The sequence below is a fragment of the Onychomys torridus genome, chromosome 21 (assembly GCF_903995425.1).
Source record: "Onychomys torridus chromosome 21, mOncTor1.1, whole genome shotgun sequence".
NCBI classification, from domain to species: Eukaryota; Metazoa; Chordata; class Mammalia; order Rodentia; family Cricetidae; genus Onychomys; species Onychomys torridus.
The window spans coordinates 34,006,228-34,026,288 of record NC_050463.1 but is presented as its reverse complement, the minus strand read 5'-3'; the positions used below and the strand labels follow the sequence as shown (position 1 = coordinate 34,026,288).

Genomic DNA, 20,061 nt, shown 5'->3' with positions numbered 1-20,061 from the left:
GTACAAGGCTTATATTTAAAAACCATTTGATGGCAAGATCCTTTTCTTTTTGTCTTATTTATATTTACTAGAAAAAATATATAGAAAAGATTTTATCTTGGCTTAACAACTTTATATGCATCAGCTCATTAAGAATTGTACACTTTAGAGCTGGGTGTGGCGGCTCACACCTACAATCCTAGCACTTAAGAGACTGATAATATTTGAGGTTAGTCTGGGCTGTATGTGAGTTCCCAGCTAGCTGGGACTACTTTATGAGATGCTGTCTCAAAAACAACAACCCCACCCATTCACACCCCCCTAGACTTTAGAAAGGAGGATGCAACCAAATATTGGGCTTGGCATATCTTAGGTGCTAATAAGTATTTGTTAAGTGAATGACTCTAAGGTATATAAAAGGAAACTTCAAATTAATTGCCCTTATTCCAGGAACTAGGGAGGCAGGCAAACTCACTGAGGTAGTGATTTTAATAGGACTATACTTCTTCTTTTTTTTCCCCCTAAGACAGGGTTTCTCTGTGAAACAGTCATGGCTGTTCTGGAAGACCAGGCTGGCCTCCAACTCACAGAGATTTGCCTGCTTCTGCCTCTCAAGGGCTGGGATTAAAAGATGTGTGCCACCACCGCCCAGCAATAGGACGATATTTCTAATTGGGTTGACCATTTCCAACCAAAGAAGTGTCTCTGGAGAGGTAAAGTAATCTGAATTTCTTTTTGCTCGTACTGGGGATACACAACTCCTGGCTTTGTGCTAGGGGAAGTGGGGAAAACACCTCTCATCTCAATGTTAATGGGTTGGCGATAATATATGCACGTTGTCGGCAGGTAAGGCACTTAATAAAAAGTAGCAATTATGATTAAACATTCCCTACTATTAGATACATAGTAACCACTGATGACCCGTCCTTTCTACAATGCACTGGGATCTAGTTGTGTGAAAACACTCCTTGCAAACAGTTAAGGCCTCGTCGAGATTGAGCGATCAATGGTTTTATGGGAGATCGAGGAGATTTAAGCAATTGGAATTTGCACCGGATTGAACTAGTGGAATCTGACGACGCAGTCCAAGGTTCGTAAGCCACACCGATCTGAGGGGGACGGACTCCGATGGCTTTTCAAGTCCCTTTATTGGACCGCTCCCAGTCTCCCGTTTTCCCGGCGTCATCAATTCAGGCTCCCGAGGCTCCAGGAACTCGAAGCCCGCCGCGGCAGGAACCTGGCTCCGCCCTTGCTCCCGAACTCCCGCGTACACACTCACCGGGACCACAAGATTATAAGGGAACCTCACACCGTACCCCCGCGGGTCCTAGACCAGAGACAGGAGCAGAGGCTGCTGGGAAGTTGACCTTTCACCTCTCCTCTGACTTCAGTTCACCTAGTTTGACTCTAGCAAATGAATCGACGCAGACAGCGGGAGGGCGGGACTTGGCGTTGGCCAGCCCGTGCCGATTGGATGGCGGCGGCGCTGGGGGCGGGCCGTGCGAAGGGTGGTGTCCCTACCCGAGTGGGCGGGAGCCGCGGGGGTCTGCGCTTGCGCGCTGGGCCGGCTACGCGTGCGCGCTGGGCGGAGCGCGCCTCTGCCTTCTTTACCAGCCCAGGCTTTCCCCGTCCCTGCACAGTGCCGTGCGCTGCTCGTATTTCATCGCCCGGTCGCAGAGGGTCGCTGCCGCTGCGGAGTGGGCGTTCGGTTTTCGGGCCGTCATGGCTGGCTACGAATACGTGAGCCCGGAGCAGCTGGCCGGCTTTGACAAGTACAAGGTAGAGCGAGCGGGCCGGCGTGCGGGCGGGCGGGCGTGCGGGCGGCCGCCCCTCTCCCTCACCCTGGCCGCGCCCTGGCGGCTGAGGGGCCGGCGCGGTCCGTGTCACCTTGTGCCTGCCGCGTGGCGCGCCCGGCGGGCGTTGTTGCGGGGATCCTAGAGGGGCTCGCGGTCGGGGAGCGTGGGATCATCCTAGGCCCGCCGCCGGGTCTCCGCACCCCGCGGGAGAATGCCTTTTCCTTGGAGCACCCGAAGAAGAGAAGGAGAGGATTCCTTTCTCCCCTTTTCCCTATTACTTGTCACTGCTGTGCGGCTTCAGCCTCCTCCAGAGACGGTGTCGCTCCCTTCTGTGTCCTTTCCATGGGTCTTCGTTTGAATGAACTTCCCATCTGCCTGTCAGGGCTTAACAACTTCGGGAGGGCGGGTGGTCCTGGGGTGGATGCTAAGTGACTTCTCCAGGCCTTCCTGCAGATGCGCTCCACCCTGCCTCTGGAATGAGGCTTCCCCTGTGGCTCAGTGGCGCTGGCGCTGCTGGTTGAGACACATTGTGCACGAGAAGGAACTGTGTAGTGTGCAAGGAGCGCGCGGGCTTTCGAGTATATCGAAACCCGATGCCAAAGTCAAGTTTCTGTTTGGCTTTGGGCGAGTCGTTGAAAACCCCCACTCAGCCTCTCTATTAGGTTCTTAGCTCAAGTGTGAGTTTCTGTCATGCTTAGTGGGTTGTTAAGGGTTGGGAAGAGTCTGGCACGTAGCGATCCCCCAGGAAATGATGGTTTTCACCCAGATTTAGTACTCCCACCAGGGAGCTACTGGCCGTCTAGTCATCTTAGCCTGAAATAATGGGCCTTTAGTGTTTTATCTTTGGTAAGCCTTTCCTGAGAGCAGTCTGTTCCTTTATGAAATTAATGTGCCTGTCGAATATAATAGAATGTCCGAATGAGGCATGACTGAAGCATAGTGCTATACTGCACAGTTGGCATCCAGCAAACATTTGTGCAATGAATGAATATCTAGGGGAGGGTGTCTTATTTTTGTTTAACTAGGATATAAAAAACCCCCCGAGGGCCTCTAGAAGGCCTTAGGATATCCCTCTTTGAAGCAGATTTGGACCAGACCGTTCTGAATTGAGGTGGTGACTTGTCTTAACACTGTAACTGGGAAGAAGTTCCAGAGCCTAACGTGGGTCAGGGCCTTATAACTTGTGTTCGAGGAGGCTATTAATACCTTTGTTGTGTCGTCAGCCCCCCCCCCCCCCCATATATATGCTGCACTCTATAAAGATTGACAGCTAGAATATTTTCTTTTTCCTAGAGCCTGACATTTAGAGCAAGTTTTTATAAAAGAGCAGTTGTATTTAGTGAACCTTGTTTTCCTTACAGCCTTCTCTAGGTTTATATGTCACTAGACAGGAGTCCTACTTTTTTTTTTTTTTTTTTTTTAGCGCTGATGATCGAACCCAGGGCCTTGTGCTTGCCAGGCAAGCGCTCTACCACTGAGCTAAATCCCCAACCCAGAGTCCTACTTTTTATCAGACATTTCAGTGTGGTTTTCTGTGGTGATCTCTCTCCGCCCTTATCTGATTCAGTTCCTGTGTCTGACAGCAGGTTTCCTATCATCCTGGAAAACAAAGGTCAGTTTAGCTAGTGCCCCAGTGTTAATTCACTAAAATAGCTTGTTTATGTTATTTTAATTACAATGAGGCTTTTTTTTTAGGGTGGGGGGAAACACACCCAAAATCAAATACAAATTTATTACCTTAACATTCTTGTAGTAGAAGAAGGTTCTTTGCTCAGTACTATACCACATTCCTATCTAAAGAAAGAGGTGTCCAAAGGAAAAGAATCTGTGTGGTCAGTTTTGTTGGCTTGTGAATTATACACAGAGATCTTTTCTTTCTCATTGTGTGGTCTTCAGAGAGCGAGTGCTTTATGGCTTCATGAATTGAAACACCACCCCCAAATGTGCAGTCAACACACTTAAAGAGGTTTTTATTCTCCAGTGTGACCTTTTATAACACAGCAAAAAGATACAGAGGGAAAAAAAGGATACTCCCAGAACAGCTGGTGGAAAAAATTACTTTTGAACCAGTTTAATTTCTTTGTTGTCTCCGGAGGTACATCTGAGAGCGACTTGTGGAAACCTGGCATGTGCACAGCATAGCCGCCGAGAACGGTAGTTAGGTTTCTGTAGTAAGAGAGGGATGGTTGTCAGTACAGAAGAAAGCCGGGGCTGGATTCTGTTTTATATGCTCTCTTAATACTCGTGTCCCCTGGTGGAGTGTTTAACACAGCCCTGTTCAGTACTTAGTTTGAGAATTAGCTGAATGTGTGCCTTCTGTGTTAGGACGGGAGCTCTAGGTAGGCAGAGCTGGTACCTGTCAGGTTCAACACGATCGGTGTCTGCACAGCATCCTGAGCCAAAGAGATGCCCAGTAAATACTGAAGGAATGAAGAAAATGGAAAGAATAGAGGGTATTTTAAGTATGGTAAACGGAGCGGTACATGTACATGTGGGTACTGGAAGGCTTCTTTTGAATTTTCGCTTTGAATATGAGGGTACCAGCGTAGAAGTGCTGTTCTGTTCCCTTGCTTCCTAGCGACCTCAGACAGTTGTGTTGAAGTAGTCCACCTTCAGGAGATGTTTCATTCCTTTCCTCTACTCACTGTTTCCCCCTTTTCCTCTTGTTCCTATCACACAGATACTTACTGTTGAGGGACACTGTGCTTTCCTGGGTTGAACTGCTGTGGTTTGCTTAGTCAGACCCCTGGGACGGCACAGTTTTAATGGATCGTGCTGCCCCTAGTGTCACATTGTATCCTTTTGCTTTCCAGGGGAAATGGGCTAAGTACCATTTAGTTTCCAGAGTAGAATTTCAGGAATTGGTTTCTGCTGTGGGGTAGTTAATTTATATGACTGATGGCAGCTACCTGGTACAGGGACCGTAGTTGCTGTGAATCTGTTACTATCACAATTGAGAAGTTCTCAAGAGAAACGGTGTTTACATCTTGATAGCAAAGCCAGAGAACCAGAATCCAAACTGGCCTTAGGTCTTACAGTGGGCCCTACAGTGTAATTTTATTTATTTGGCAAGCGTTTATGGGAGATCTGCTTATCAGGCACAGCACTGGGGTTGCAAAATTAAGCTAAGTTGAAATTCCTGACTTCAAAGAGCCCAGTTGGGTGGCACAGGGATGGGTAAACAAGCCTTTATACACAGTGAGTAGGGATCGTGCGTTCTAGGTGGAAAAGGACAGGGGGCACCACACACCAGTAGGGATGAGAGCCGATGTTAGACCTGAGGAAGACTTCAGAGGTGATGGAGGTGGAGGCAAGGCCGGTCTAGAAAGATGAAAACTGGGTGGAGAAAACGCAGAAGGGAAAAGGCATCCTATCGGATGAGAGCCAGGCGATGGGAGATGGGCCTGAGAGATTTTCTGAGAACCACAAAATAAGGTGTTTGAGTCTAATGGCGGCGTGGCAGGTGAACCTGGAGAGGAAGGCAGGCTCCTGGCAGTGTGGGAGTAATATTGTTCTGTTGGTTAGTGCCTGTGGCCCACATTTATTGGTATCAGAATCACTTGGTGTGGGGGTGACTCTGATGCCAATAAATAAATACATCCCTACCTAAGAAATGTTGAAGGCCTGAATATTACGGCAGTGGGGACCGAAAAGAGGGATTAGAGATTGTCTGTGTGTGTCAGTGTCCCAGTGTGCCTTAAGCTCCTGATCTCTTGCCTCAGTATCTAGAGTGCTGAGATGACAGGCCTGCATCACCATGTTCCCCAAGAGAGCAGAACCCCGCCTTCCTTCCTTCCCTTTTTTGTTCTCTTGATCTGTAGCCCAGCTGACCTCCAACAGCTGATCTCCCTGCCTCAGCCTGCCTAGTTCTGGGATTGCGGGCATGAGCTACCACACCTAGTAAGGGCAAGGAAATTCTAAAAATAGAGCTCACAACTGGTAAGCCCATACTGAATTTATCCAGCAGATACATTTAATTTGGCCCTTACTTTGTTTTAAAAAATTAATCTTTCCCATAAAAGTTGAGATTTCCAGATGCTCTTGAAAAATCAGAATCTTGGGCAACACTGCCCTTGAACTTCCTCTTTTGGCTCAGACCTCGTGCCTAACTTCTTTTAAAAAGGTATATGGCTGGGCGTGATTGCGCACGCCTGTAATCCCAGCACCAGCGAGGCAGAGGCAGGAGAGTTAGAGGCCAGCCAAGGATACACAGTGAGACTCTATCTCGAAACCGGGGGTGGAGGGGAAATATGACTGGGTGAGGAGGTACATGCTTCTGTGAGCCTGGCATCTCTGACAGAATATCAAGGGCAGCTTCAGACGCACAGCAAGTTCCAGGCCATCCTGGGCACTGTGAGGCAGATTTCCAACAACACAATGGAAAACCCTCCAGAAATCATGAATGAGTAATAGAGCACGCGCTCTCCCGTTTGCCGTTTCCCCACTGGTCCACCTAGCTCATGTAGGTCTTCCTTTTCATTTGACCTTCCCATCCCTGCTTCAAGACTGACAGAACATGGTAACCCAGCGGGTAGCTGGGGGTGGTCTTGGGGGGAGGGGAGGGGGCAGATAAAAGGTAAGGAGGAGCCGGGGATGATTCAGGATCTGGGGGGTAGGTGGATGGTGGAGGGGGGTCGCTGTCATGTGAGGCAGGGCTTTGTGAAGCACTGTATTGTAATGCTTTCAGATTCTTTTTAAAAATGCCCTTGTTATTATTTTTGTGTGTAATGGGGTCTCTTGTAGACCAATCTGGTTTCAAAGTCTTATGTAGCTGTGGATGCCCCAGAACACCGGGTCTTCCTCCCTGTCCCTCCCAAGTGCTGTGATGACAGGCTCTATGACTTTATAGTAAACTTTAAGGTGGGGCATACTTTGTTGGATGGGGACACATGAATAAGTATAGTTTAACGCGAATTGCTAAATGGTCTTATTAAGAGAAAACTCAGAGCCAGATATCGGGGTGAAAGCTGAGATGTCAGAGAAGCAGAACAGCCAGCCACTAGCTTACCTCTATGAAATCCTCAGCCTCAAGAGAGCGAGTCCCTGTTTCCTGACGCCTTATATACCTTTCTGGGTCCTGCCATATTACTTCCTGGGCTTAAAGGCATGCACCACCACTGCCTGGTTCTGTTTCTCTCATGTTGCCCAGTGTGGCCTTGAACTCACAGAGATCCAGATGGATCTCTGCCTCCTGAATGATAAGATTAAAGGTATGTGCCACCACTGCCTGACCTCTATGTCTAGTTTAGTGACTGGCTCTGTCCTCTGATCCCCAGGTAAGCTTTGGGGTGCACAATATATCACCACAGTATAGTCTGTGGGTTTAGAATTAAAACTAATTGTTCTAAAGAACTCTCAAGATGGGCATCGTAGCACATGGCTATAATCTCAGCACTCTGAGGCTGAAACAGGTGGAATACCAAGAATTTGAGGCCAGCCTAGGCTACATAGCAAGACCTTGTCTCAAAAGATCAAAAGGAAACAAAGCACCAACAATCGTTTGTGACTGAGTTGTCCTCTGTTAGAGACAGTTTCTGTAATTTCAAAGACGAGGATGCTTCCCAAGTCTCGTAGAAATAGTATGAGGAATTATTGATGTTTTGATTGTATTTCAATCGAACTGCAAACTGCCTGTGGGTGTTATCTTACATGTAAATATGGCAATGCCTAGATGTCAACTGTTACTCAAGAACAGCCCATCATCAGTGGTACCTTAGTTGCCTTGATGAGATTATTCCTAGCACGTACATTAATAAGCCTTGGAAATACTCTAGGGATTTTAGGTAAAGGTAGACAGTTGCCAGGTGTGACGGTGCATACATGTAATTCCAACACTGGGGAGCCTGAGGCTGGAATTCAGAGCCACCCGGGCAACAAAGCAAGACCATATCTCAAATTCACTGCTTCCTTTTCTTCCTTCCTCTGCTTCTCCTTCCTTCTTTCCCTTTCTACATCTCCTGAAGAATTGTATCCTGAAGGACAAAAGGCAGGTGGATGGGGGAGTTCTGCCTGGTTCAGGGAGAGGTTCAATAGGACAGGGTGAAAGCCACCCTCCTGCAGGTGCTGTGGAGGAAACACCCAAGGCCCGCCCTTCCACTTACAGTGCAGTGGACTGAGATCTGACGCCAGGCAGCTGGATCTAGAGTTTGTGTTCATGCTGCCTCTTCAAGCTGGGAGTGAAGTGTAAGCTATTCCTTGTTGGTACAAGCTATATAAGGTAGGAATACTAACCTTTAGTAATAATGCATAATCGGACACGTGTCTAGTGGTCTGCAGATGAGAAAATGTAGAGTGGAACCAAAAGTGCCGTAGGTGGGCTTATAGTGCTAGTGTGCATTTAGTTGACTCATGTAGTCCTCTTACCTGCGAGGCTGTATTCCAGGACATTCAATGGATGCCTGAGCCCTGAGGTAACACAGAACTTTGTCATGTAATTTTGCTACAGAGACATGCAAACCTATGGCCAAATTTAGGCACAGCAAGAGGTTAATAACAGTAACAGTATACTCTTAATAAAAATTCCATTACCATGGTTTCTCTTGATCTCTGTCCAAATGCTCACTCTAGATCACACTTCCTGTGCTCACATGACATACAGTGTCATCTGTGAAATTTGATAGTTCTTACTTCACAGGACCATTTTCAAAGTTGAATGAGTTAATATTTGCCAAGTGCCTGGCATAGAGTGCTTAGTGTGAAGTGTATGCGAACTGAAACCTGCTGTTCACGTTTCCCTGCTTGTAACATTAAGTAGTATATAACATACACACACATCCCACTAATCTCACCCTGAGGTTATACCAAGTAACATGTATGTACTACCATGCCTAGCTTTCTTATATGGGTGCTGGGAATCTAACTCAGGTCCTTGTGTGCTTTATAAATGGAAGTATCTTCCCCACACCAGGACAGATATATTGAAGCATGAGGGTCTCAGTTAAGAGCCCAGCTTGGGGTTCATGCCACCTTTTCTCAAAAACCCAGGGTCCCAAGTACCAAGCTACACACAAACCTTGGTTTTTTTTTTTTTTTTTTTTTTTGGGTCAACTTGACCCAAAACTAGAGTCATCTATGAAGAGGGAGCCTCAGTTGGGAAAATGGCGCCATCTGATTGGCCTGTAGGCAAAAATCTCTGGGGCAGTTTCTTGATTAATGATAGATATGCAAGGGCCCAGCCCATCTCCTCTAAGTGCTAGAATTATAGGCATGTGTCAAAGCATCCTCTGGTTGGGTAGTCTTTCTCACATTTCTTCCTGTTTTTCTATACATAACACAACAGGCAGAATAAGTATTTTTCCTCAAATACAACTCTCCTATGTAAGAATCTGCAGGGACCGTATGCATCTATCATATGCCTGATGTCCAGATTCTCAACAATTATTTCCGTTCCCTTACTGAGATGGACCTGCTTGTCATCATGGCTTGTCCATCACTCTCCTGGCTGTAATTCTCCAGTCTGCTCTGACTTGTTAGCAGATATAAATGGCAGTGCTCATTGAAATGAGATCTCAATACTCTTGGAGTCATGTTGTCTGTGGGTGTCCTTCTCAGAGCCTCATAGTCATGAAGACACTGTAAGAAACTTGGTTTCTATTCAGGGTTCATACCCTTCCCCTCAAATGCATTTGAAGTTTAGACTTAGTATTTTCGAATGTTTGTTGTGGCACAGTGCTTTGTTGCATTTAGCAGGCTTTAAATGGATATTTGATGTTTATTAAAACTGTGTTTGCCTTTTGCTTGCAATGTGATGTTTGGCATCACCCCCAGGAAGTGTCTGTGTTCGCCACTAAGCTCTTACTAGTAGTTTTTCCTTCTTTGAGGAGTCAAGTATGTGCTTAGTTTCCCTTCAAAAAGGTTTGTTAAAAAGGCAGATTCTAGTGCACACCTTTAGCCCAGCCCCCACCCCCCCCCCCCCTCCCCACATACTCCAGGGGCAAAGGCAGGCCGATCTCTTGAGTTCAAGGCCAGCCTGGTCTACAGAGTTCCAGACAGCCATGGATACACAGAGGAATCCTTTCTTCAAAAACAAGTAAACAGACAAACAAACAACTAAATAAAAAGGGCAGATTGCATGGCCCCACTCTTGGGGGCCTTGATGCTGTGGATCTGGTTAGGGCCAATAATTTGTGTTCAGTTTGAGACCCACACTTTGAGAACTGCCCTGCATCAAAGAAATATTAATTGTATCACAAGAAAAGGATGTGAAGAAGTTATCTTACTGTAATATGTATATATTAGCTCTCAAACATCAAGTAGCTGTGGTTTTTCTTTTTTCTTTTTCTTTTGTGGTACTGAAGGTCAAATCCAGAGATTTGTCCACACTAGGCAAGTGCTCTGCTGCTGAGCTATATCCCTAAGTCTTTTTTTTTTTTTTGCTGTGTAGTCCTGGCTGGCCGTTTACTAGAGATGTTTCTTCCTCTTCTTTCTTCCCAAGTACTGAGAATGTGCTGCCATGCTCCAGCATGTCTGTTCTCAGGCTGGGAAGATAGTTGATAAATGCATGAAGACCTGAGTTCGGAGTCCTAGCTCTCATCTAAGAAGGCTAGGCATGCTGGCACATGCTTGTAAACCCAGTATTGAAGAGGCAGAGATAGATGGGTCCCTGGGGCTCACTAGCTAGCCATCTTGGCCTAGTCAGTGAGCCAGGTTCCTGTAAGAGAACACCATTCTCTCTCAAAACAAAGACAGAGTGCCAGAGGGTGACCTCTGGCCTTCACATTTCTGCTTTATAGTACATCTTAGAAAAGAGTGACATCCATCATCCTTGGCTGTGTTCTGTTGGTTAGAAGCAAGCCACAGGTTCTACCTACCTTCAGGGAAGCAGAATGAGCCATCAAGGAGATACAAGGGTGTGACTCACTGGGAATCACCGTGAGATGCATGTACCATACACTGGGAGAGAAAAATCTCTGGGAGAGCTTGTAATTATAGTGTAGTGAATCTAGGACAGTGGTTCTCAACCTCCCTAATGCTGTGACCTTTTAATACAGTTCCTCATGTGGTGACCCCCAACCATAAAATTACCACTTCATAACGGTGATTTTTCTACTGTTATGAATTATAATGTAAGTCTCTGATATGCAAGATGTCTGATGTGCGACCCTAGTGAAAGGATTGTCCGCTCCAAAGGGATTGTAACTACAGGTTGAGAACTACTGATTTAGGAGTTTATGGTTGTGTCAAGACAAGATAGTCTGGCTCACAACAAAGCAATCAGTTTCACTGGAGTGTTCTAAGATGACTTCATCTTACTGGACTCAGGATGTATACCTTAGACCTTCCCATTTATTAGCTGTGCTAGTCGGATTTTATAGCCTCTTTATCTGTACGATGGGGACAGATAGTCATTACCTTAGTCTCTTTTCCTGTTGCTAGGATAAAACACTCTTGACCAAAGCAACTTACAGGACAAAGGATTTATTTTCCCTCACAGCTGATGTCAGGGAAGCCAAGGCAGCTGGGGTTGGCAGCAGCTGCTCACATCGGATCCACCGCCAGGAGAAGAGGGGTGGATGCTGTTGCTGCTCAGCTGCTGCTCTCCGTTCTGGGGTCCAGGGTCCCCTGCCCAGGGGGCCAGGGATGCTCTTTCCCACCTTAGTTAGCATAATCCTGCACATGCTCGAGAGACCTATCTCCCAGGTGATTCTAGTGTCTGTCAAATGGCAATTAATACTCTCATATAGACTTTATACTATTAAGTGAGGGAACGGATAAAATTGTCCTTTGAACACAAATCGTAAGACAGGTACAATATGGTACTATTAACAGGAGACCGGTTAGGGCAGCCTCCCGTGATGATGTTAAAACATTGCTGTGGAGGGGGACTGGAAAGATGGCTCAGTGGTTAAGGGCAGAGGACCCAGGTTCAGTTCCCAGCACCCACATGTAACTCCAGTTCCAGGGGGTCCCTTGCCCTCATTCGCCTCTGCCAGCACCTGCACCATGTGGTGTGCGCGCACACACACACACACACACACACACACACACACACACACACACACACACCCTGAAGCACCTGACCTGGGTGTTGGGACCCAGACTCTTGTCCTCTGCAAGAGCAGTACATGCTCTTAACCAGTGAGTCATCTCTCTAGCCCATGGCTTCTCTTTTGAGCCTCATACATGTTGTGGACCCTGTAGAAACACTCTTTTAGGTCTAGCTTCTTTTGCTTGATACATTGTGTACATTGACTACCTTCTCACCTTCAGGGGCACAGTTGGTCTGTCCACTCTGACTAGGTAATGGGGGGGTAGGTCACATCTTCTTTGGTTTCCCAGAGATGCCATAGGAATTGTTATGCAGTAGGTGGCCTTAACATAAATGTATTTTCTCATAGTTCTAGAGGCTAGAAAAATCAAGTCCTGGTAGGGCCACACTCTCTCCTCTAAAAATGCTAGGGGAAAATCCCTCTGCCTTAGTCTCCGGTGGCTCGTGGTATTTTTGGTGTGTGGCAGCCTTTCCAGGCTTGGCTCTTCTCCCCATTGTGCCTCCCTTCTGTCTGCCTGCCTGCTCTCTCCCACAGCACAGTTTACGTCACTCATAGCTTGTCTCATCTTGCCTTGTGATGTGTACTGTGCTCTCCCTTAGGACCTAGCTCACGTTAGACTACAGACTCAATGAGCTCACCAAACACTGGTTTATTTGCCATTCTCCTGCCAGTGAGGTAGCATGGCCTCTATCAGAGAGCCCAGGTATTTGTAAACATTGTAGCCTATGGATGGGGAAGAGTGTATTCTGTTTTGTTTTCCGACTCAAATCGAAAGACTAAAACGGCTTTTGGCTTAGGTTATTTGGCCAGATATTGCTTAGAGTAACTGTGGATTTCACCCAGACTATGAAAGTCTCTGACATAATTGCTTTAGATGACATTACAGAGTTCTGTATCCAAATAAAAATGATAAGATGTAATGCAGTAGCCATCCTGAGGAAGTGGCCTAGAAATTTTACCTCAATTGGCATTTTTATAAGACCTGTGGAATAATGGTGTTATTAGCATGACTGGAATTACATGCTGAGAGTTTTGGAGGCACCCTTAACCTTCTAGGGCAATTTCATCTAGATTTTAAAAATAAAGCTATCTGGGAAGTGTAGCCAGTGAGTTGACTCTAGCAAGATCAAGTGCTAATGGCCAGTGTAGTCTTATGCTTTGCCTGTGACAGCTAGCCTCTTACCAGGAGAGAGCAGGGTGGCCCAGTGGCCTGTGTGGGATGGTCCTGAGGGGCGAGGTGACTGAAGGTGTCTGAAGCCTGTGGTGTCAACTGGCCGTCAACTGTCTGAGGAGCCTGCCTTCCTTGTTGAGGACCGGAGGCTTCTGGTCCTGTTCCCTTCTTCTCAGCACCACTTGAGTTTCCTTTTGCCCTGGTCAACCACTGAGGAGCCACAAAAGCCATATGGGTGGGAACAGATGTAGGGACAAGTTGCTGTGATAAGGAAGGCTGTTTATTGCCAGGTGTTGAAAGGTCTGCTTGCTGGTTAGTCCCTCCTCTGCTCAACTTCGCAGAGCAAATTGAAACACAGGGTTGAAATACTGGGGTGGAGGATTTTTTAGTGTATGGGAAAGTTGCTTAGCCTCAGACTGTCTTCTTTCGGGAAGGGCGAGGGTTTTTGTTCTTGGTAACCGGAAGTACTTAAGGAGCCAGGGCATTCAGACTGCTCAGTTGTAGATCAGACATGCCCCGTAGACTGTGAAGCCAAAGCGAGCCGTGCTAGACCTTACCTGGATGAGCTGCCAGGGCCACATTCTCTGGGGCGGACCAAAACATCCCGGTGCAAAGTCCAAGTGTACTTAACAGACGTGAGCGGACACCTCTGTCGGGTTTAGTTACCACCTTTGGTCGTGTGGACTGGCTTTCTCCGCATAGTGAAGTTGTCCTTGTCACTCCTCGAGACTCACGGGACGGTGAAGATGGGTTTACAGGGTGTGTGGCCCTCATAAAGCATGGCTGAAGGTCGAGAGCCTCCCTGTTGGTTATGGCTTTCGTTTGCTGAAGCGCACTGATCTTGCTGTAGTGTACTTGAGCTCACTGACTACTGTTGAATGTAGGATTAGGATCCCAGAGGGTAAAATGGCCCTTTTGTATTTATTTTACATTACTCTTAACTTATTCTGGGCTTCTGAAGTAGAGGTTTAAAGTGTCAGACATAAAGAAAGATTTTTTTCACACTGAAATGCCATCTATTAAAGATTTTCTTTTGGCATGGCAGTGGTGGTGCATGTCTTAATCCCAGCACTCTGGTGGCAGAGGCAGGCAGATCTTTGAGTTTGAGGCCAGCCTGGCCTGTAGACTGAGTTCCAGGACGGCCAGGGCTACATAGTGAAACCCTGTCTCAAAATAACAACAACAACAAACAAACAAAACACAACAAAAACTTTTTTATTTAATTCAAAATTATGGAGACTTGATGAACGAGGCTCTTTGAGTAAATGGAGCTTTGGACATGGTGCTCATTAGATACTCACACTGTGCCTTACGCTGTTTCCTCCTCACTTGAACTTCTTCCAGCTCTGGTCCTTTGCAGCAGATGGGCTTGAAATGGGTGTTTTTCCAGTTTTCCTGCCCCGTGACTCCATCCCATGGTCTGGGCACACTGTGTAAGTGGAGGCCAGGGCACTCCCACTGAGTCATCTGTGCTGTGGAGTCCAGGTACCCAGGTCTGGAGGGTCAGGAGAGCTGTCAGTGCGGGTGCCTCCTTTCTGTGGAGCTCCCATGTGGTGACGACCGTGATGCACTGTGTGCGTCTGTGTGTGCATGTGCTTGTCATGGAATGTGTGGAGGAGGAGGACAACCTCTGGAGCTGGTTCCCTCCTTCCGCCGTGTGGTCCCTTGGATGACCTTGGCTTATCAGTCTTGGCTGCAAATGCCTTTTCCTGCGGAGCCATCTTGTTGCCATTTTTGGGTTCTTTTGATGCATGGTATCACTATGTAGCCCAGGCTGACCTGAAGCTCATCATCCTGCTTCAGTATCAGTGATGGGATTAAAGCTTGCATCACTCCATCTGGCTCATAATTTCTAGTTTTATATCTCTTCTTCCCTCTTCCTAGGAAATGTCATCTTGCATTGTGTGTGTATATGTATAAATTATTAGTATAACTTGTACATATTTACATATAATTTATCTGCTAAAATTTCTTTGTAATTCTCCCTGCCCCATTTCTTACTAAATATTTCAGTTGTACTTGGGGTATAATATAACTCACTTGCCATACAGCCCTAACTCTTGTGTTCGTTCATTCATTTATACATTCTGCTTTTCTACCGGGAAAGGTTTGTCACCCCTTTGGTGCCCAGCACCTATAGTAATAATAGCTAACTCTTCCTTTTTTTTTTTTAATGTGGAGCTGAGGATCGAACTCAGGGCCTTGTACTTGCTAGGCAAGCGCTCAACCACTGAGCTAAATCCTCAACCCCAATAGCTAATTCTTACATTGCACTTACTATGTACTATTCTAGGTTTTTGGCATGTATTATTAACTTACCACATCCTGTGATAGCCCTCTGAGATAAGGGCTGTCACATTCAGTTCACAGGTGAATAGGATAGAAAGGTCACTCAGAGCCAGGCAGTGGTGGCGCACGCCTTTAATCCCAGCACTCAGGAGGCAGAGCCAGGTGGATCTCTATGAGTTCGAGTCCAGCCTGGGCTACAGAGTGAGATCCAGGAAAGGTGCAAAGCTACACAGAGAGACCCTGTCTCAAAAAACCAAAAAGAAAAGAAAGGTCACTCAGAGTTGTCCACTAAGAGTCTTAATAATGGTGTGTGTGAGGGGGAACAGCTGGACCCCTGTAGATTAAGAGGTATGTAGGAGATTGAGAAAGTGCCTGGTCTGTGTTTAATGTACCCTGTATGCATATTACATACGTATCCAGTATAATAACTGTAACAACTGAAAACGTGTATACACACACACACACACACACACACACACACACACACACACACATCCTTTTCTTTTCTTCTCTTCAAAGTGTTCCCTCAGTACCAGTGCCTAAGCTCCACCACTCAGCTCTGTCCCTGGTCAGTGGTGTGAATGTCTTTACTGAAACACCGAAGCATTATATAAAGTTGATTGAGAGGCAAGGATGAGTTAGTGATGATCCTGGCAGTTTGGACTTGGTGTATGTGACTGAAACAGCCACAGTAGGATTAACTCCATGCTTTGGGCTGGTCTGTATACTTCCTCTGTGACCTTCCCTCTTGCCATAAAGTGATACCCGACTGCTTAACAGTTTTGTTCTATTGGTATTTCTACTCTAGTGGTGGTGTCCAGAGGGGATAGGAAACCAATAGGTGTGCTCTCCGGGACTGTTTTGCACTATTGTTTTCATTTAATAAATACTAGTGTATGTTTTAGTAAAAGGGTTAACTCTGAAATGTTTCATTTCTTAACAGTACAGTGCTCTGGACACCAACCCGCTCTCTCTGTATGTCATGCATCCATTTTGGAACGCTATAGTGAAGGTAAGATTATTAATGGCGTCCTTTCTTGTTTGAACAAGTTTTGAGTGTTTTAACCCATCTCACAGAATCTTATCGCTGCCACCCTCAGTTTATTCTTTGCAGTTCTAGTTATTGAACTAGGGTCTAATCCATGCTGTCCCGGTGGACCACACAGAACTGTATCCTCAGCCTTCTTTTTACTTTTGGAAAATTTTGCTTTTAAATTTATTTATTATTTTATATGTGAGTGTTTTACCTACATGCATTTCTGTACCATGTGCATGCCTAGTGCCCTTGCAGGTAAGAAGAGGGCATCAGATGCCCTGGACCTGGAGTTAGAGATGGTTGTGAGCCACCATGTGGGTCCTGGGAATTGAACTCAGGTCCTCTGGAAGAACAAGTGCTCTTAACCACTGAGCCATCTCTCCAGCCCCTTTTTACTTTTAAAACAGGGACTTGCTGAGTTGATTTGGACTTGGCATCCTCCTGCTTCACTGTCTTGAGTAGCTTAGATTACAGACTGTGCTTGCAGGCCCAGCCAACAGTGTTCTTAGTAAGCTGTAACAGAGGTACCACCCTCTCACCCCTCCCCAGTCAACTCTCCCTTTTGGGATATCTCCCTGTTGAAATCTAAATAAATACACTGTAATTGATCATTTTTATTTATTTATTTATTTTTCCTTTTTGAGCTGAGGATCGAATCCAGGGCCCTGCACTTGCTAGGCAGGTGTTCTCTCTACCACTGAGCTAAACCCCCAGCCCTCAATCATTTTTATAAAAGGACTTTGAAACCTTCTAAAATTAGCTGAATGCTATCATTATAGAAGTTTGTGCATTAAAGAATCATTTAAAGATAGGGACAGGAGAAGAAAGAAATGTTCATCTACCAGCTGGAGTTATTGTTTATATTTTAATATATATATAACACCTGCATGTGATCTTTCAAACTGATAGCTTTTTGTGACCTAATTTTGTATGTTGTGATGTTTATTGAGCAGAGCTTTCTTTACTTATTTTACAACTATTTTGAAAACAACAACAGGTATTTCCTACTTGGCTGGCTCCCAATCTTATAACCTTCTCTGGCTTTCTGCTGGTTGTATTCAATTTCTTACTTCTGACATACTTCGATCCTGACTTTTATGCTTCAGGTAAGAATTGTATTATCTTAATACATAATTTTAAATGTTTTGAGTAGCAAAAAATAAGGTGTGGTTAGTTAATTTCTGAATCTAAGATGCTTATGTTTCTGAAAGTTTTGGGTGTTAAAATGTTATATTAAGATGCTAGAATTGTATATAAAACTAAGTTGTTTTTATATTATGTATATTCCGTTAAAGTTTAGAGATATAGTAGTGCTAGGCCGTAGTGGTGCACACCTATAATCCCAGCACTTGGGAGGCAGAGGCAAGTGGATCTCTGTGAGTTCGAGGCCAGCCTGATCTACACAGTGAGTTCCAGGTCAGCTACACAGTGGAATCCTGTCTTGAAAACAAAACAAACAAACAAAAAAAGGAAAGAAAGAAAGAGAAGAAATACAGTAGCAACTTACCCATTACATTTAGATGTACCGTCTAAAGAGCAGCGAGGCTCTGGCAAATAATGAATAATTAGAAGCTGGGTGTCGTGGTGCATGCTTGTAATCCCAGCACTTTGTATGTGGGGGCAAGAGAGTCAGGATTTCGGGGCGAGCTTTAGCATGTAGCGTAAGTTCACAGATATTAGAAAAAGATTCACACGTAGACAGGACTTTAGTTAGGGCTGTCAGACTGTCTAAGAATCAGTACTAAGTAGGGCCCACCATGCCTACAATGCCCCATGACCCTCTCCTATCTCCAGTCCTAGAAGAAAAATCGCCTCTCTTCTTGAGGGAACACAGTGTCGCCTTCCATCTGTTCATTTCTTTTCTTTACATGACTCCTGGTTTCCTCTGAAAATGGTCCTCAGTTGGGCCTTCCTAGGTTTTTTGTTGTCTTTTTTTTGTGTGTGTAATAGGGATTAAACTCAGGGCCTTACACATGCCAGGCATGTACTGTACCACTAAGCTTTAAATCCAGCCGAATTTTTCAAATTTTATTATGAGACAGGGTCTTACTAAGTTGCCCAGGCTGGCTTCCAACTTTCAGTCCCTCTACCTTAGCCTCTTGAGTAGCTGGAACTATAGTCCTGAGTCCTACTAACCTGGGACCTGCTAACTTTTTGACTATTTAAGTTCTGCATCAGAATATGTTGTGAAGTAACTTAAGCTCTCATTACCAAGTAGCCCCATTTCTCACTGGCGGCAGGTGGGGTGGGGAGAGCTATTGTAGTTAGACTATTAAAATCTTGGTTGCTTCCCTTTACAGCACCAGGTCACAAGCATGTACCTGATTGGGTTTGGATTGTCGTGGGCGTCCTCAACTTTGTAGCCTACACTCTAGGTAAGACACTGGCAAATGCTCATCAGCAAGACTACACTCATTAAAATATCATTCTATGCTTTACTCATTTTAACTAGGGTCTGTTAATGTCTTGTTCAAATTGATCATTTCTATTTTTGAATCTATGAAAAGCAGCGTCATTGCTAGGGATTCAGAATAAAATAGGAATTGGCAGGCGACTGCTTGCACGCCAAATCTGGATAACTTCTATTTTTGGAAGTAAGGCTTTTGTTGATGTTTTTTGTTGTGTGGTTTATTTTTGTTGTTCAGGAAGTTTTCAAGAGCTCTTTAGTAATTTCTTACATACATATTGTATGTTTAGGTTGTATCAACCCCCACTCCTCAACTTTCTTGGAGTCCCTTCCGCATCCTCTTCCCAACTTCATGTTTTCTTTGCTTCTTTAACCCACTGAGCCCAGTTAGTGCTGCCATCTGTGCCTGGGTGGAGTCAGCGCCATCCGGGCGGCCTCCCAAGGAGCACACCCCTGACGAGAGTGGACTCTTCCCTTAGCACAGCTTTACTGGAGCACAGGGGTGTGCCTTTCCTTATGTGTTCTCTGTGGCTGCCTCCCTGCAGTCAAGGTCTGTTGAGGAGTTGCAGCCGAGTCTCACCATGAAGTATGACCGTGAGAGTACCCGTTATTGAGTCTTTACCACAGCTTTACCAGCTCCTGGAGTAAGACACTATTTTTGCCTTAAGTTTGTCAAGGAATCCTGACACGGATATTAAGACTGAGTTTATTCTTGCTTACTATTACATCCTAAGTTTCTAGAACATTGCCTGGCACACAGAAGCAGGTCAATATTTGGCTTTCAAATACATGTAAAATAGCAGACCTGAAGTTCAAGTTGTTTACGTCTTTTCAAATAAAAACAATTTGTTCTCGCAGAGTCAGTATAATGTGGCGCGTTAGTGTTGATGTGGTTGGGGTTGAGAGCCGTAAGAGAGAAGAGATCAGTGAGGTCTCTAAGAGCCAGGGAAACCTTAGCTGAAGGTCACATGCTTGAATAGAGGCTTTATACACTTGTTAGAGAAGGTGAGCAGGCTTTGAAGTGCTGCTATTGCAGTTCGTTGCCAAGGGCTGCCTGAGGACTAGGGAAAGATGGGGTGACCCGCGAGCTCTTGCCATCCACAGCATTTCATACGAGCCTGCTAAGGCTCCATGTTCCGGTTATTTCAGGTCCGCAGTTCTGCAAAGAACCTCACTTGACACAAGCAATTTGTTGCATGCAGAACTAGTCCTGAACTAACATGGGGCAGTTTATAGTCTTTATTAAGTATGACTGTGCGAGTATTACATCAAGTATTTGGCACTGTAGTAGTTTTGTTAGGGTTGAGCATGTCTTTATAATAATGGAATATTATAATGATGGAATATATAATGGATCTTACAAATCACCACCATTCTGAGCAAAAATTACATTC

The 20,061-nt window shown here is 45.5% G+C and overlaps 1 protein-coding gene across 1 annotated transcript in view; it reads left to right on the top strand.

Moving 5' to 3' along the window:
* Positions 1-1,550: 1,550 nt before the first annotated feature.
* The window catches only part of Selenoi (selenoprotein I), a 35,410-nt gene continuing 16,899 nt past the window's right edge, over positions 1,551-20,061 (top strand). The window contains exons 1-4 of the mRNA XM_036170694.1: positions 1,551-1,758; positions 16,168-16,236; positions 17,258-17,366; positions 18,561-18,635. Coding sequence (XP_036026587.1) covers positions 1,702-1,758; positions 16,168-16,236; positions 17,258-17,366; positions 18,561-18,635 — 310 coding nt within the window. The 5' untranslated portion in view covers positions 1,551-1,701. The remainder of the gene's footprint in view (positions 1,759-16,167; positions 16,237-17,257; positions 17,367-18,560; positions 18,636-20,061) is intronic.